General features: G+C 43.9%; 2 protein-coding genes across 3 annotated transcripts; one reads left to right on the top strand and one right to left on the bottom strand.

Annotated features, from left to right (window-relative positions):
* Positions 1 to 12: 12 nt before the first annotated feature.
* LOC135545896 (signal-transducing adaptor protein 1-like) lies at positions 13 to 4,440 on the bottom strand. Its single transcript, XM_064973859.1, has 10 exons — positions 4,087 to 4,440; positions 3,795 to 3,866; positions 3,572 to 3,688; positions 3,370 to 3,426; positions 2,966 to 3,144; positions 2,739 to 2,870; positions 2,444 to 2,513; positions 2,149 to 2,251; positions 682 to 858; positions 13 to 564 (listed from the first exon to the last, which is right to left on the bottom strand). The coding sequence occupies exons 1-10, from the start codon at positions 4,186 to 4,188 to the stop codon at positions 461 to 463; spliced, it is 1,113 nt and encodes a 370-aa protein (XP_064829931.1). The 5' UTR covers positions 4,189 to 4,440; the 3' UTR covers positions 13 to 460.
* A 6,473-nt stretch (positions 4,441 to 10,913) lies between these two features.
* On the top strand, positions 10,914 to 17,858 carry LOC135545893 (zinc finger CCHC domain-containing protein 7-like). 2 transcript variants are annotated; one of them, XM_064973854.1, is made up of 9 exons: positions 10,914 to 10,965; positions 14,140 to 14,568; positions 15,793 to 15,854; positions 15,994 to 16,089; positions 16,235 to 16,405; positions 16,537 to 16,572; positions 16,664 to 16,768; positions 16,919 to 17,036; positions 17,122 to 17,858. In XM_064973854.1, exons 2-9 carry the CDS (start codon positions 14,172 to 14,174, stop codon positions 17,622 to 17,624), a joined length of 1,488 nt encoding a protein of 495 aa, XP_064829926.1. In that variant the 5' UTR covers positions 10,914 to 10,965; positions 14,140 to 14,171; the 3' UTR covers positions 17,625 to 17,858. The 2 variants fall into 2 exon arrangements, with proteins under 2 accessions (XP_064829926.1, XP_064829925.1); XM_064973853.1 differs by lacking the exon at positions 10,914 to 10,965 and adding an exon at positions 10,972 to 11,103.
* Positions 17,859 to 18,132: the final 274 nt, after the last annotated feature.

The following is an 18,132-nucleotide window of genomic DNA, read 5'->3' as shown; positions in this document are numbered from 1 at the left end:
GTGTTAATTTTTATGATTTTTATGCAAAATGATATTACACAGAATCTATATAACATTGTGTTATTTTCAACTCGAGAGAAGCATGAGCTGTAAAAAATAAAATGTAAAAAAGCCAGCATGATTCAAACAATACAAACAAGACGATATTTACATATCACTACAGTTTAAACTTGATTCGTTTCTCTTTTTGTGGGGCTTATTTGAAAAAGTAGTTTGAATTAGATGTCATTCGCTGAAGCCCGTTCTTCACTCGTTGGCACACAGAGGAATTTCAGAATGTTGCCTTACCATTGGGACTTGATGGTACAAAGTCTCCTGCTTGTATAGTGCCTCACCTATTTATGTCAGACTTAACCATGCTAGATACAGTAGATGACGTAGCTACGTGGGGATTTAGACAAGATTACACTGGAGGGCGTTTTCCTCTGTGACAGTTTGACGGTACTGCTGTTGGGGAGTGTTATTTTTGTATAGGGCGTAAAAACGGTGACCCAGTGTAGATCTGTTCCTTCCTCCTCTGTACTGCTATGCGGAGCTCCTGATGCAGATCTTTAGGTTCGGGGCCTGGAGAGTAGAGCGACGGAGAGTAGGCAGACAGAAGAGAAGTTTAAAGTACAAGTCTGGGACTTCACCCACATCGATTGTAAACACACTGATGCTCTGAAGCTTACTGAGACACACCTGATATGTCATCTGCGTCCTGATATTCATTCCCTGCCTCCGTGGCTTTGGTTGGAATTAGGGGTATGGGATAGGAGGGAGGGATGTCCCCCGCCAAGGACTGTGTGTGGATCATCGGTGCCACTCTTGCCCTCGGGACTGTTTTGGATGGCAAAGTGGGCTTTTCGGGTGGCAGCTCTGATGGGCACAAGTTACACTGTATGATACAGGAGAATTTATATGATCATTACGGGGATAGGTTTAGCCTTAAGTGGTGAACAATGTTCCCTTTAAGCTGCATGTGTGTGTCCCGGGGGAGCTGCACAGAAGAAATATTAGTCTGCGCAGAGAAGCACGAGATTGAACTTTACTCAACCCTCTAGATTTCCCCCCTTATTTAATCAACATTGCCCTGTACTGTGATTGAATCAATGCAGTAATAGCCACTTTCAATGCAACATACCAAAACAAAATGAATGATGCTAAACTTACTATACAAAACTAACTATGCAAAAGATTTTGTTGTAGGCAGAACGCACCGGAGTTGGATTCTATTGCAATGACAGGCACAGCTCAGCTGGTGCGCTATAACCAATCAGAGATGCAGTAGGCCTGTATTCAAATAGGCCATTGCCATATATGGATCTGTGCCATTCACTTTGAACTGGACTGTGTTTACAGCATGAGCACTTCTGAGGTAGATTTGCTTGTTTTCAGATCAAAGTGAGAGCTGCATGTAACCACACGTGCACATTTGTTCATATCCCTTGCTAGTTAGTGAGTTCTTAGCCCAGTTATAGAACATTTGTAGTCAGCAATGGTGGAGTGATTGCTTCTTACAAGAGCACAAAATATGTACATTTCTAGACATCTTTGAAAAGCAAGACAGGTAAAGAGCTTTTTGTCTTAAAGAGGCAGTGTTGTATTTTGACACAGGCTTGAATAAGATAAATATCCAATAGGCAGAGGGTAGCATAATTTGTCAGATTTTCTGTAATAATGGTATTGGAATCATAATGCATTGTATTTTGTAAAGTGGTTTGTTTGCATCAAACAACACAACATTTGCAGTCACCTTGTCTGAAGTAAAAGTGGATTAACAGGTTAATGTTAAACCTTACATATGGAATGTAGGCCTACATTGAACACCACACATTGACTGCTACTGTAGGCTGAATGATAGAACAGCTATTTCCATGGCAAAATGTTATGGGATCCATTTTTTCCATTGTTTTTGATGGTAGGCCACTGGTAGGCCTACATTTTGATCAAATAGCCACAGTAGCCTAGTTGACCACTGTCTAAAACTGTAAATTAAAGCTGGTACAGTCTCGGTGTTCACAGTGAACGCACCCCGGAAGTTGCACAGAATTTTCACAACATTCAAGTTTGCGCTCAGCAGACCTGAAATTTGCTCAGTGCTGTATTGTTTTTGAGGGAGCATTGGTGGTGAATCAATTTATTTGCGGAGTTATGATGCTCTCTCACCAATGCGGGTGTCGTAGGTCTGCGGAACCAGGTATGGTTGCAGACGGAACTCTGTCTCCATCAGGAAGTGGTCTAGCACCGCCGCCAGGGAAGGGACAGTCACCTGATGAAACAGATGCATTAAGAAGTTACCTCATATTGGAGGCAGGCATACGACAAACATGTCATTTCACAAAAACCAACTTGACAGACTGTCAAGGCACTGAGCTTATATGAAGTGTCATCTTTCATATCAGTGCTATGTTTTGAGCCCATCCTGATAGGATCAGAGTCCGGCTGGAGGAGCAGGACTCACCGGGGAATTGAGTTCTATGACAAAGCCTGTGTCTATGGAAAGCACTTTGTAGTTCTTCATCACCGGGCCACTGAAAGATAGAAAGAGTCCGGTGAGTCTTAAGACCACTCAGAATGTCTCCTCCCTACTCCCTCAACCACAGACACTTTTCTTAGAGGGTAAGGCTGCTGTTGTCAATACAGGTTTGTTTAGTGGACGGTGAAATACTTGAGGTCTGTAAGTAACAGGAGTTACAGGGCGTTGGTGTCTGCGGTTAAAGGTCAGGCTTCGGGGGTAAGGTGTTAAAGCTCAAGACCTGGGGTTGTCCTGTCTCAAGGTGATGGCGTAGTTAATGTTGTCGGTCGAGGGACGGAGGATGATGTTGCCGTACTCTGTGTTCTCTTTCAACATCTTCTCTGCCTTCTGACGAGACACGGGGAAGAAACAGCTGGAGGGAGGAGGAGAAAAGAGGCTGAGAGGAGATGGGGAGAGAACAATACATTTTAACATAAAAAAAAGGAACCGAAACACGACAATACTCACAGGGGGATTCCATTGACGGTGTTGTCATATGTGTTGCCTGGGGAGGAGGAGGGATGGATAGGGAAGGTGGTGGTAAGCAGAGGAGAACAGGCGGTCTGTCTCTTCTGCTCCTCAGACAGAACCTCTTCCAGCCTCAGTATCTGACCTGGGAGCAGCTGCAGCTTACTGGGGATCTCCCTCTGCACGGCACATCATCATCATCAGTATCATCAACCACAAAATATGCATAATACTAAGGTTTATATTTTTTTCTGTCTGTAATCACACACCAGTGAAACAAATTGCAAGCTTTCTTTGCTCTTTAGTTTAATCTTGAAATTCTCTCTTGATACTTACCTCCAAGGAATGTGGGTCAAAATAAGTATTTAACGGTGACAGTGTGTGTGTGTGTGTGTTATACTTACAGTGGCCACAGTCATGATGAAACCTCTCCACTCCTCTCCTGTGTTGGGGTTATCCACCTACATCAGATATCAACAGTTATTACTCCTGCCCCAGATGCCTGTTATGGCAACACTATTGCGCAACACATTTTATATGACTATTTTCCAGTAAGACATTATGTATAGGAGTGGCAGCAATATGACTGAATGTAACATAAATTACCTTAAGCTGCACTTCCTCATTGGACAGGGTGAGAGTGTAGATGGTCGACCTGTTCTTTTGATAGGGAGCATCCATCACCATTGACTTCAACATCTGAAGGTCCAGTTTCTCTGAGTACTGACAGGGAATTACATATCCGATTAGTCAAGCCATAGATCGATTCCAATACTTGATTCAAGTACAATAAAACTGAGAGATTAGATTAATGCAGCTATTCTCTTACTGTGTCGTGCATCTGGTCTGTGTACAGAAAGATTGTAGATCCACGGAGCTCTCCATAACATTTCTTGAAGTCCTGGAAATTGTCAAACCAGAATCAAAAGGAAGTCCACTACTCTATACGAGCAGAGACATGCCCAACAGCTTTACTTGATACAGTAAACATACCTAATTCTAAATCTAACTTTGATAAGTTCACTATCCTTTTCATTCTCTCCTCTCTCCCTCGTGCTTACAGTCTGTCATTCTCTCCCTACGATTCCTTATTCCCACTCCACCATTCTCTACCTCCTTACTTCCTCTCCAGTGTATTTCTTCAGCAGGTGTCCTGAATAGTACAGAGGTAGAGCTGTGATGGTGTCCCTCCTCTTGTACACCCCTACAGGAGATTCTGCCATGATCCTACTTTGTCCCGGTTCAAGTCAGGTCGGTTAGTTCTAGTTCAGTTCACTATAACCCAGACCAATTGGGTCCCTGAGATAGCCCTCTGTGACCCAGTCCACCACTGGAACGATTCACTCAGAACCTTTACTCCTGCAGAATCATTTTGTGTGATTCATTGATTTAGCTTATCGTCTCCTCTCTCCCTCAGTCCTCGGTCAGTATAGGGACTTAGAGATTGAGGAAGCAGTGTAGTGGCTTACTGAGGGAAATGTACCACCACTAGGTAGGGCGCCCTTTAGCACTTTGACCCGGGACTGACACGCGCAAGCGCCTGCACGCGCACACACACGCACAGGCACCCGCATAATCACTTTCCTTTTGCTTTATTTTTTAGAAGTGTGCTTTATGTTGGACTGTTTCCCAAAATTGACTTTGTTTTTCCGGATGTGTCGCATAACGACCACTGCCCTCAATGAGTATATAAACCAGTTCTTCCCATTAATAATGAAGAATTGTATTTAAACCGTTGGGAGGAAATACACAACTGGATAGATCGAGATCATGTCATTAGATGAGCACATGACTGACTGTGTTCTTCAAACTGCGCTCTTCCCAGAAGTCATGTCCACCTTTGGGAGATTGCGGACAAAGAACATCCTGAATCTCTTTCACATCTGGAAATGTATCACCCATCAGACCAACCAAACCAGCTTTGCTCCCCTCTCCAACTCCTCCCAAATTGCGTCCAGATCCTAGATTTAAAAGTGTTATGTTCTATAATCCTGGCCTTATTTCCCATATCTCTTTAATATTGCCCAGCACGATGGTCTCTCTCTGCCTGGACTTATCTGGACACTAGTATCTATACAATCTAGTAAGATGAATGGTGGGGGTGTGTGTCTTTTTGTCAACAATAGCTGGTGCGTGATGTCTAATATTAAAAAAGTCTTGAGGTATTGCTTGCCTGAGGTAGAGTACCTTACGATAAGCTGTAGACCACACTGTCTACCAAAAGAGTTCTCATCTATATTATTATACTAAGACCTCACTCAACCAACTCTATAAGGCCATTAGCAAATGAAAAATGTTCATCCAGAAGCGGAGCTCCTAGTGGCCGGGGACATTAATGGAGGCAAACTTAAATCAGTTTTACAACATTTTCACCAGCATGTCACGTGTGCAACCAGAGGTAAAAAACTATAGACAACCTTTACTCCACATACAGAGATGCATACAAAGCTCTTCCCTCGCCCTCCATTTGACAAATCTGACCATAATTCTATCCTCCTGATTCCTGCTTACAAGCAAAAACTAAAAAAGGAAGTACCAGTGACTCGGTCAATAAAAAAGTGGTCAGATGATGCAGATGCTACGCTTCATGGCTGTTTTGTTAGCACAGACTGGAATATATTCCGGGATTCATCCAATGGTATTGAGGAGTATACCACCTTAGTCACCGGCTTCATCAATAAGACCGTATGTACATATCCCAACCAGAAGCCATAGATTACAGGCAACATCCGCATCGAGCTAAAGGCTTGAGCTGCCGCTTTCAAGGAACGGGAAACTAATCTGGAGATTTAGAAGAAATCCCGCTATGCCCTCAGACACACCATCAAACAAGCAAAGCATCAATAGAGGATTAAGATTGAATCCTACTACGCTGGCTCCGACGCTTGTCGGATGTGTCAGGGCTTGAAAACTATTACAGGCTACAAAGGGAATACCAGACGCGAGCTTCCCAGTGACGTGAGCCTACCAGACGAGCTAAATGCCTTTTATGCTCGCTTCGAAGCAAGCAACATTGAAGCATGCACGAGAGCACCAGCTGTTCTGAATGACTGTGTGAAAACGCTCTCAGTAGCTGATGGGAGCCACGGGGCCAGATGGATTACCAGGACGTGTACTTAATTTAAAGCATGCGCCGACCAACTGGCAAGTGTCTTCACTGACATTTTCAACCTCTCCCCGACTGAGTCTGTAATACCTACATGTTTCAAATCACTAGAGTCCCTGTGCCCAAGGAAGTGAAGGTAACCTGCCTAAATTATTACCTCCCTGTAGCACTCAAGTCGGTAGCCATGAAGTGCTTTGAATGGCTGGTCATGGCTCACATCAACAGCATCCTCCAGGATACCCTAGACCCACTCCAATTCTCATACCGCTCCAACAGATCAACAGATGAAGCAATCTCTTTCGCACTCCACACTGCCCTTTCCCACCTGGACAAATGGAACACCTATGTGAGAATGCTGTTCATTGACTACAGCTCAGCGTTCAACACCATAGTGCCCATGAAGCTCATTTCTAAGCTAAGGACCCTGGGACTAAACACCTCCCTCTGCAACTGGATCCTGGACTTCATGACGGGCTGCCCCCAGGTGGTAACAACAACACGTCTCCCACGCTGATCCTCAACACTGGGGCCCCTCAGGGGTGTGTACTTAGTCCCCTCCGGTACTCCCTGTTCACCCACGACTGTGTGGCCAAACATGACTCCAACACCATTAAGTTTGCTGACGACACAACAGTGGTAGGCCTGATCACCGACAATGATGAGACAGCCTATAGGGAGGAGATCAGAGAACTGGCAGTGTGGTGCCAGGACAACAAGCTCTCTCTCAATCTGAGCAAGACAAAGTAGCTGATCGTGGATTACAGGACAAGGCGGGACGATCAGGCCCCCATTAACATCAATGGGGCTGTAGTGGAGCAGGTCGAGACTTTCAAGTTCCTTGGTGTCCACATCACCAACACACTATCATGGTCAAAACACACCAAGACAGTCGTGAAGAGGGCACAACAAAACCTTTTCCCCCTCAAGAGACAGAAAAGGTGTGGCATGGGTCCCCAGATCCTCAAAGAGTTATACAGCTGCACCATTGAGAACTGGTTGCATCACAGCCTGGTATGGCAACGGCTCGGTTATCTGACCGTAAGGTGCTACAGAGGGTAGTGCGTATGGCCCAGTACATCACTGGGGAACAGCTTCCTGCCATCCAGGACCTATATACTTGGTGGTGTCAGAGGAAAGCCCATAAAATTGTCAGAGAGAACCAGTCACCCAAGTCATAGACTGTTTTCTCTGCTACAGTGTACCGGAGTGCCAAGTCTAGGACCAAAAGGCTCCTTAACAGCTTCTACACCCAAGCCATAAGACTGGCCACCGGACTACATGACATTACATTGACCCCCCCCCCCCCCCCTCAATTTGTTTTGTACACTGCTGCTACTCATGGTTTATTATCTATGCATAGTCACTTCACCCCTACCTACATGTACAAATGACCTCAACTAACCTGTACCCCCGCACACTGACTCGGTACCGGTACCCCCTGTATATAGCCTCGTTATTGTTATGTCATTGTGTTATATTTTTGTTGTTGTATTTATTTATGAAAGAAGTAGTAGTTCAAAAAATAACTAATAATTTTATTTTCACTTTAGTTTCTTTGGTAAATATTTTCTTAACCAATAACGCAGTTTAAGGAGAGTTAAGGGCTTGTAAGTAAACATTTCACGGTAAAGTCTACACTTGTTTTATTCAGTGGATGTGACAAATAAAGTTAGATTTGATTAGAATCCCTGCTCCTCTAGATCCTTTGGCTCCTCCTGTGAGTGTTGTGGTGGCTCACCTACAACCTGGTCCCTGGTCTATTTGAGCGTGGGGTTTAACACGTCGTGTCACTTCCAGGTTATTGGTCTGTTGTGCAGTGTTACATACATTAGATTCAACACCATTGTGTGTGCTTGTGGTTTTTCCTTGAATTCTGTATAAGATTGCAGACATCAGGCATGATATGGTGGCCATGTGTAAGTAGCCTCAGTGCTTAACATATGATGTACAGAATGTTGCCCTGGTTGTTTCTGTACCATTAAGGGCCGGCCCTGGATGCTAGGGCACCCCATGTGTTCCTTTTTTTTGGCACTCAGTCGGGGCCTCAACTTACTATTGAGAGAAAGAATAGTAGAATACACCAGGTGTAATTAAGAAAAATGTGGTTGTGCATCAGCAGTTTCTCTTATGTCATTCATTTAGCCATCGATGTCAGCTAACAATTTTTAGATCGGTAACTAGTCTAGCCAGCTAAACTTGTAGTAATCATGCCCGAATACAGACCGGGCACATGCACTGGGGCCCTGACCTCTAGGGGGACCCTCTTGATTTTGTTAGTCATTGTCACTCAGATATATTAACATGTCGTAAGTCATGGCAAAATGGGTAGAGCTGCCGGAAACTGCAGATATTCTATTCTTTCTGCCCCATGGCAAAATGTGTCTAATTGCAGGAAATGTACTAAAATGTTTCTCTGCCATCAAGAGGGGGGCCACCTAAATGTTTTTTTGCGAGGTGTGGAGCCCCCCAACCAAATCTTTCTTACCATGGCCTGGTACCATGGACTTGTTTCTTTAGACACTCAATCATCTTATTTGAGGTCCAGTGGAGGCCCTTAACTTTTTCCACATTCTTACATTACAGCCTTAATCTAAAATGTATTAAATTGCCCCTCCCCCCTAATCAATCTACACAGAATACCCCATCATCACAAAGCAAAAACAGGTTTAGAAATGTGTGCAAATTTATTACAAATAAAAAACAGAAAGATTTAATTTATATAAGCATTCAGACCCTTTACTCAGTACATTGTTAAAGTGCCTGGGCGATTACACCCTCAGGTCTTCTTAGGTATGACACGACAAGCTTGACACACCTGTATTTGGGGAGTTTCTCCCATTCATCTCTGCAGATCCTCTCAAGCTCTGCCAGGTTTGATGGGGAGCGTCCCTGCACAGCTATTTTCAGGTCTCTCCAGAGACGTTCAATCGGGTTCAAGTCTGGGCTCTGGCTGGGCCACTCAAGAAAATTCAGAGATCTGCGTTGTCTTGGCTGTGTGCTTAGGGTTGTTGTCCTGTTGGAAGGTGAACCAGCATCTCTCTGTAGAAAAAATTAGGAAGGGAAGCGCTGCTAAGGTAAACAATAGTAGATTTTGGTAGACAGAAGGTGCTCTTTGGTAAAAGGTGTAAATTGGTCATCAAAAATAAATATTGAACATGCCATAAAAATTAAGGCATTTCAATTATATGAAGAGTGCCTTGGTCCTCTCCTTTCTTTTTAAAGATCTCTGTACTTTGCTCCGTTCATCTTTCCCTCGATCCTGACTAGTTAACCAGTCCCTGCTGCTGAGAAACATTCCCACAGCATGATGCTACCACCACCATGCTTCACCATAGGGATGGTGCCAGGTTTCCTCCAGACATGACACTTGGCATTCAGGCCATAGAGTTCAATCTTGGTTTCATCAGACCAGAAAATCTTGTTTCTTGTGGTCAGAGTCCTTCGGGTGCCTCTTGGCAAGCTCCAAGCTTTTACTGAGGAGTGACTTCCATCTGGCCACTCTACCATAAAGGCCTGATTGGTGGAGTGCTGCAGAAATGGTTGTCCTTCTGGAAGGTTCTCCCATCTCCACAGAGGTACTCTGGAGCTCTGTCAGAGTGACCATCAGGTTCTTGGTCACCTCCCTGACCAAGGCCCTTCTCCCCCGATTGCTCAGTTTGGCCGGGCAGCCAGCTCCAGGAAGTGTCTTGGTGGTTCCAAACATCTTCCATTTAGGAATGATGGAGGCCACTGTGTTCTTGGGGATCTTCAATGCTATATAAATGTTTTGGTCCCCTTCCCCAGATCTGTGCATCGACACAATCCTGTCTCGGAGCTCTACTGACAATTCCTTGACCTCATGGCTTTGTTTTTGCTTTGACATACACTGTCAACTGTGGGACCTTATTTAGACAGATGTGTTCCTTTCCAAATCATGTCCAATCAATTTAATTTACCACAGGTGGACTCCAATCAGGTTGTAGAACTATCCTATGCACCTGAGCTCAATTTCGAATCTCTTAGAAAAATCTCTGAATACTTACAAGTTTCTGTTTTTTATTTTTAATACATTTGCAAAAATGTCTAAAAATGTATTTTAACTTTGTCATTATGGGTTATTGTGTGTAGATTGAAAAAATGTATTTCATCAACTTTTGAATAAGGTTGTAATGTAACAAAATGTGGAAAAAGTCAAGGGTTCTGAATACTTTCCAAATGCACTGTACTTCCACACTATGAGGTTGGAATAATACTGTGAAATTGTGAAAATTATGATAAGGCCCTTTTAGTGTAAAAGCTGTTTGAAATGACTGTCTGAAATGTTCCCCTTTTTTGGTAGGATGGAGTTTTGGCCTGCCTGGTGACATATGGTTAATAGACCAACAAGAAAGAGAGTTCCAAACCTCTCTGGCAATAATAGCTAATTTTCAGTTTCCCCTCCCCACTCTGACCACTTCCAGACAGCCCTAACAAAATTCTTGCTTGAGAAGCAGTTTTTGTTTCTTTTTGACAATTTTAATTTAAAATAATCACAGTAAGGTACTTAATTGTTACCCATAAATTATTTGAAACTGAGATAAAAACAGCTGCATTGGACCTTTAATAATTGTTTTGTGTACTGTATGAATACATTGAATATAAACACAAAGTTAGGCCTATATGAGTTTTTTTTATCATGGGCCCAGAAATATAATTTAGAATTTATTAAAGGCATCACATCGTCCTTTGAAAAACTAAACCTTTTTGTCAAGGACAGGTCGCCTGCGGTTCAGGTGCAACTTCTCCTACCGGGACAAGTGACAGCTTCAAAACCCCTCGACAGCATGTGGATGTTTTTGTTGTCCAGCCAATTGTAAGGGGTGGGGAAACCCCGGGAACATTATTTATTACCCGAAGTCTGTCCAACACTGAAACGGTTGGTAAATCAACTTCCCATTTAGCTAAAAGTGATAGCAAGCTGGATTACCAAATTAGATAGCTAACATATTTTAAATACACTATTTCATAACTCTCCCATTTTACATTTTTAGTGGACTTTTAACAAGCCATCGCGGTAAGTTAGCAGTACGCTACACGAGGACACTGTCAGCACAAATTAAATAGTAACGTTAAGTTACAGTTGTAAATAACACTGAATAACCTATAATCTAACAACAAAAATCGTATACAAATAATAATAAAATAAGCTAATGATGTCAAAATCATGGAGTGCAGTAACGTCAGCTGGGTGTCTAGTTAGTTGGAATAATGTCAGCAGCTAAATTCGCGAATGGTAATGTCAAATCAAATTTTATTTGTCACATACACATGGGTAGCAGATGTTAATGCGAGTGTAGCGAAATGCTTGTGCTTCTATTTCCGACAATGGAGTAATAACCAACAAGTAATCTAACTAACAATTCCAAAACTACTGTCTTATACACTAAAGTGTAAGGGGATAAAGAATATGTACATAAAGATATATGAGTGATGATGGTACAGAGCAGCATAGGCAAGATACAGTAGATGGTATCGAGTACAGTATATACATATGAGATGAGTATGTAAACAAAGTGGCATAGTTAAAAGTGGCTAGTGATACATGTATTACATAAAGATGCAGTAGATGATATAGAGTACAGTATATACGTATACATATGAGATGAATAATGTAGGGTATGTAAACATTATATTAGGTAGCATTGTTTAAAGTGTCTAGTGATATATTTTACATAATTTCCCATCAATTCCCATTATTAAAGTGGCTGGAGTTGAGTCAGTGTGTTGGCAGCAGCCACTCAATGTTAGTGGTGGCTGTTTAACAGTCTGATGGCCTTGAGATAGAAGCTGTTTTTCAGTCTCTCGGTCCCAGCTTTGATGCACCTGTACTGACCTTGCCTTCTGGATGATAGCGGGGTGAACAGGCAGTGGCTTGGGTGGTTGTTGTCCTTGATGATCTTTATGGCCTTCCTGTGACATCGGGTGGTGTAGGTGTCCTAGAGGGCAGGTAGTTTGCCCCCGGTGATGCGTTGTGCAGACCTCACTACCCTCTGGAGAGCCTTACGGTTGTGGGCAGAGCAGTTGCCGTACCAGGCGGTGATACAGCCCGACAGGATGCTCTCGATTGTGCATCTGTAGAAGTTTGTGAGTGCTTTTGGTGACAAGCCGAAATGTCAGCTATAATTTACAAAAGAAGATGAGAAATGAAATAGTAGTTACAGTAACTTAGTTTGCTGACGTCTGGAAAAATGTCAGAAGCTAAATTCACTAATTGGTATGTGTCGCTATAATTTACTAATGATTTTCAAATGGCCTAGGAACAGTGGGTTAACTGCCTCGTTCAGGGGCAGAACGACAGATTAGTACCTTGTCAGCTCGGGGATTCGATGTTGCAACCTTTTGGTTACTAGTCCAACGCTCTAACCGCTAGGCTACCTGCCACCTGGTCAGGTTTAAATTTTAGTTGCGAGATTCAAATTTTAGTTAGCATTGGGTGCGTTCGAGCGCAGTGGTCTAAGGCACTGCATCTCAGTGCTAGAGGCATCACTACAGACCCTGGTTCAATCCCGGGCTGTATCACAACCGGCCGTGATTGGGAGTCCCATAGGGCGGCACATAATTGGCCCAGCATCGGCCGGGTTAGGGGAGGGTTTGGCAGTGGTAGGCCGTCATTGTAAAATAAGAATTTGTTCTTAATTGACTTGCCTAGTTAAATAAAGGTTAAATGTACAAAATAAAAAATAAATTATCCTACGGCCATCGCCTTGCATAGAGCTCGCCAGCTTGTAGTCGTAAAACTAGGAAATGAGTTACCTCAGGTTCGATAAACGCCTAAAATAATGTCTGATGTTAACACAGGCTTCGGAGATCTTATACGTTTTATTCTGTGAGATAATATCAGTCAGTTAACATTAAGTTGATGAATTATGAAGCCTTTATGTGCTTTTGAAAATTATATTTATGCTTAAATTCAAAAAGTGATGTTAGCTGATGAATATTATCTCATAGAACAAAACATATCAAATCTCCTAAGCCTGTGTTTACCACAGACCTCATTTTCGGCGTTTATTCAAAAACGCCATTAATTTCCCAATAGGCTTTGTCCAACGAACCATGGCGGAGTGCCTACAAAAAGACGCCATTACTATTTATATTTATTGTGGGAGGATCTATTGTCAACCAATCATTAGGGTTTTTGTTTGATCCACACTAACGTGACCAGACATGACTGAAACAGGAACCAACTTTGCCACAGATGCATGCATACAGTGGCATAGTATAAATAAATGTGATATTTGACACTGTCACTGATTGTAAAAAGTACACACATATGAGTTAATTTTGTGAGTGTGTGATATCGGGGTTGGAACCATCTTTATTCCGACATTGTAAAGACAAAGTTGTATTAACAATGGCAACATTGCCATGGTAATCTGAGCTTTGCTGTCAGAAAACCACATTGTCAGACTTTCGGCTGTCGCAGATACATCTCCCCTGACTTTACTCCCAGTCGGTTGCTTCACCTTACCACCCAAACACGCCCTATGCCATTTCCATAGAGGGCAGGTGCTCCAGTATCTGTGTGTTTTAGAGATGAGTATGACCTGTCTCCGCTCTAACGCCCAGGAAGCTCCAATTCAAACTCCCATTAGACAGCTGTGCAAGTGTTCTAATGTCAAAATACATTTGTTACGCACAAAATATGGAGTTTCGTCGAGCAACTATCTTAATTTACTCCCGTTACAGCCAGTATGTACTTCCAAAAAAGGTCTTCTTCAAATGAAGATAGTTGCTCAGAGAAACTACGTATTTTGTGCTTAACAAATGTATTTTGGCACTTGCAGAGCTGTCTAATGGGAGGTTGAATTGGAGCTTTCTGGGTGTTAGAGAGGAGGCAGGATGAAATGACACAGATAATGTGTTTTTCAGCCAGCAGGACAAGTTGTGGCATGTCTGCCGGTGATGGAAGTCAACAGACTGGCGAAACACAAAGCTATAATATTTACACAGCTGTAGTTTAGTTAGCTACGTTGATGGTACTGAGGTTGGTATAAAGGACCATACAAATTTGCCACATTTTGTTGATTGTGTGGTGTTGTGTTTTAAACAGAGAGATCTGTCACACCTTGCCATCAGAGTGTGATGATGATGGGCCACCAGAATGATGAGGAAGAAGGTGGTAATAAAGACAACAGATTCTACATCGAGGCCTCCAGTAGCTCAGAAGGTGAGCTGGGGTTTAGTCAGTACAAACAGTCCAGCTCACCGAGAGCTCCCCAGGCCACTGGAGGAAACTCTCCCCTAGTTCTGGCCTTCCCTCTCTCGTCTGTCCGGGCTCTACGGGACGTGTCGCCACTGGACAGCAGCCCTAGCCCGAACTCCAGGCTAAGCCTCCACTCAGAGCAGGACCTGGAGTATGATGATGAAGTCCTAGAGGAGTGGATGATCCTGGGAGGGGAGGAGCAGGAGGGAGATGGGGACATCCAGCTCAACCTGGGGTACTGGAGCAGCAGCTCAGAGTCGCATTCTGGAACAGAGGGTGAGGACCATACAGTTTAACACTTGACAGAGTTCTGCAGATGAGAGTTCCTCAGACAGAGAAAGGTTCAGCAGATGGATAATTCCACAGACTTAAGGAGTTACTCAGATGGAGTTCTATGGATGTTATATTGATTTATACCATTGTTGAATACTAGTTTCTGATTGGCTTGAAGGTTGGCTAGAGCGTGCATTATTTCCCTGTAACGCCACGGTATATCAGCACAGTAGAATTCAATGACTAGTTCATAAAACATGTTTTTTTTTTTTTTTACTTTTCATTTATATATATATTTTTTTACCCCTTTATAATTTCATGGTATCCAATTGGTAGTTACAGTCTTATCCCATCGCTGCAACTCTCAAATGACTTGGGAGAGGCACATAACCCAGCCAAGCCTCACTGCTTCTTGACACAATGCCCGCTTAACCCGGAAGCCAGCCGCACCAATGTGTCGGAGGAAACACCGTACACCTGGCGACCGTGTCAGCGTGCACTGCGCCCAGTCCTCCACAGGAGTCGCTAGTGCGCGATAGGACAAGAACATCCCTGCCGGCTAAACCCTCCCCTAACCCAGACGACCCTGGCCTAATTGTGCGCCACCCCTTGGGTCTCCAGGTCGCGGCCGGCTGCGACAGAGCCTGGACTCGAACCAGGATCTCTCGTGGCATAGCCTTAGACCACTGAGCCACTCGGGAGGCCAGCTAGTTCTTTCTTCGATGTTCTATATTTGATAATGTTGATTTTAAAACATTATAGGCATTGTTGTATTGGATTTTCATAATAGCAAGCTAGAACTGATGGTTTGGTTAGCTAAACTAGCAAGTCTGTTTGGTTACCAAGGCAACTACTTTAGATATCTAGGAAACCTGCTAGCTACTTCAGTGGATGTTGAACACATTTCTACCTGCAAATTAATACATTTATAGCAGCAAATGTGTTAAATTATTGCCATAGTTTAAAAGGGATAATCAACTCGGGACTCTATGGGTTCTCTGTAAAATAATCCAACTCTGTGGAAGGTCAGTTCCACTCCGTTAGCGCGTCGTTGTTTTCCATAGAACACATAGCCTCTCGTTGATTATCCTTTACGTATTTGAATGTATCCCTCGTAGAGATACATATTTGTGACACAGAGCAGCAGTATATGGATATCAATGACTTGTTTGGACACAATGGTTTGCATGTGTTATAAAGGCGCTATGCTTGTTGTCTCTCTCACAGATGAAGAACTGAATGCAAAATATGCTCTCAAACACAACTGGGCCATAATAGAGAAGGACAAGGTACTACTATCATTAGTTATCACTACTCTGGAGTTTAGGTCAGTTTCAGTCTTCATGAAGCCCTCAGGTCTCAGAGGATTGGCTTGTTCAAACGATTCTTTATCCTGTTTCTGCCATGTTCCGGTCCTGTGAAAACCAGCCACGCCCATACCGCTATTTCACCTCTGACCGGAGTCTCACCTGTCACAACTGCAACAAGACTGGACACCTGGCCAAGGGCTGTACCACCCCGAGGGTAAGACACACACACACACACACACACACACACACACACACACACACACACACACACACACACACACACACACACACACACACACACACACACACACAGACACACGTGCTCCAACACTGCTCACGTTGTGTTTCTCTGTAAACAGAGGCGACCCACCTGTGTGTTGTGTGGGCTCCAGGGCCATGTCCAGAGGGCCTGTCCAGGCCGGCACTGCCACAGCTGTGGGCTCCCCTCACACGGGTACCAGCCCTGCCCTGAACCCCCTTTCTGGAACCAGCACTGCCACCGCTGTGGGATGGCTGGCCACCTATCAGATGTGAGTGTGTGTGTTTACCACAAGCCTTTATGTGCGTTTATGTGTGTGTTTGCATGTGGCCATGAGCATGTGCGGTATGTGTTCATGTGCGTGTCTTTGTGTTGAGTTAATGTGTTCTGTGTCCTTCCCAGGCTTGTCCGGATAGATGGAGACAATTCCACTTCACAGTGAGTGACCATGGAAAGGAGGGGAGGAAGGAAGGGTGAATTATTAAAATATTGGAACATGTCCCCTGACTGTTTTGTCTTCTTGTTTTAGACTCAGCAGGAGGTTCCCCTCAGGCCACACGTTGACCACACCCACAAACACTGCAGACACACCGCTCACTGCTACAACTGCTCCAGGAGAGGACACCTCGGCCATGTGAGACCATCTACATCCGGTGTCTGTCTTTCTCTGTTTCTCTTTCTTTCTCTTATTCCTTTCTCTGTTTGTCCTTTAAAAAATAACTTATTGTCCCTCTATCTCCCTTTCCCTCTGTATTTTTTGCTCACCCTTCCCCCCTTCTCTCAGGAGTGTACTCAGAGGAGGATGATCAGTGGGACGTTTGCCTCGCTCCCCTACGTCTGTCACTACGACAACAAGCAAGACATCGTCAAACTGAACACCAGGATACACAGAAAAGCCAGAGGTGATGCACTACACACACACACACACAAATGTATTGCAGCATGTATTGTATTTGTTGTTGAATGTGTTTGGCATGCTGTCTTCAGAGCTACGGGTGGAGGGCTTCATGCCTCTGTTAGAGCACCAGAGGACCTACGTGACACCAGGGGGCAGTAGTGAAGAGGAGCGGCCCTCCCCAGCTCCAGGGAGGAGGAGAAGCCTGGAGGGCAGGAGGAAGACGTGGCCGGAGAGACGCAGGGAGAGACGGGAGGTGAAGAAGCTGAGGAGAGAGGCCCAAGCCAGGAGGGCGGTTGGGACGGCCAAATGGGGCTCAGACGAGATTGTTTACACCAGGGACCACTTTAAGAACCCCCACAGAGAACCCATACCTCCCCCTCAGAAGAAGAGACGCCGTGAGGAAAGGAGGGAGAGCAAGAGTGAGGAGAGGAGTAGGAAGGGCAGAAGTAAAGAGAGCAGTAGGAAGAATAGAGAAGCAGAGAGGTGGAAGAAGAGAGGAGGGATGAAGCATGGGTACCTGTACCCCCGTGATGACTTGGGACCCATGAATGATTACCTCCTCTCCCCCAAAAATAGGGTGCGAATTTCATAAGAAAACAGAGATGTTGTGTTTGTATTGTATTCCATTATGTTTGAATAGCTGATGAGTGTCTTGAGAATTTTTGTCCAATTTTATGAACAAATGTGGGTTTTATTTTTTGGGGTAGAAATGGCTGGGTTGTGACATTGCAGGACACTGTTGGAGTATAGGAAAGGTGAAACAAATATATATTTTTAACGTATTCACCCTACTTGAATGATTGACAAATAAAGCATTAGGCTAGGGCGATGTCTTTATTTTCTTTATACCGATTCGTTCACAATACCAAATACTGAAACAAGACTACTACATTATTTATTTGGTTGGTTCCTCCCCCTCGCTTACCAGACATAGTTAATCAACGCAGTGATCGATTGTTGTCCAGATAATCAATAATATGGCCTGAAAAGACACCACTCGTTTTATATCGAACAAATGCTCAAATAAATGTACTCGCGGAGTCTGATGATTTTTGCACATCGCAAGAAATGCGTCTTCAGATATTTCTGTGCTCGATTAG

This window comes from Oncorhynchus masou, chromosome 9 (assembly GCF_036934945.1).
Source record: "Oncorhynchus masou masou isolate Uvic2021 chromosome 9, UVic_Omas_1.1, whole genome shotgun sequence".
Lineage (NCBI taxonomy): Eukaryota > Metazoa > Chordata > Actinopteri > Salmoniformes > Salmonidae > Oncorhynchus > Oncorhynchus masou.
Note: the sequence above shows the minus strand (reverse complement) of the source record. Positions and strands in the feature narration are given on the sequence as shown.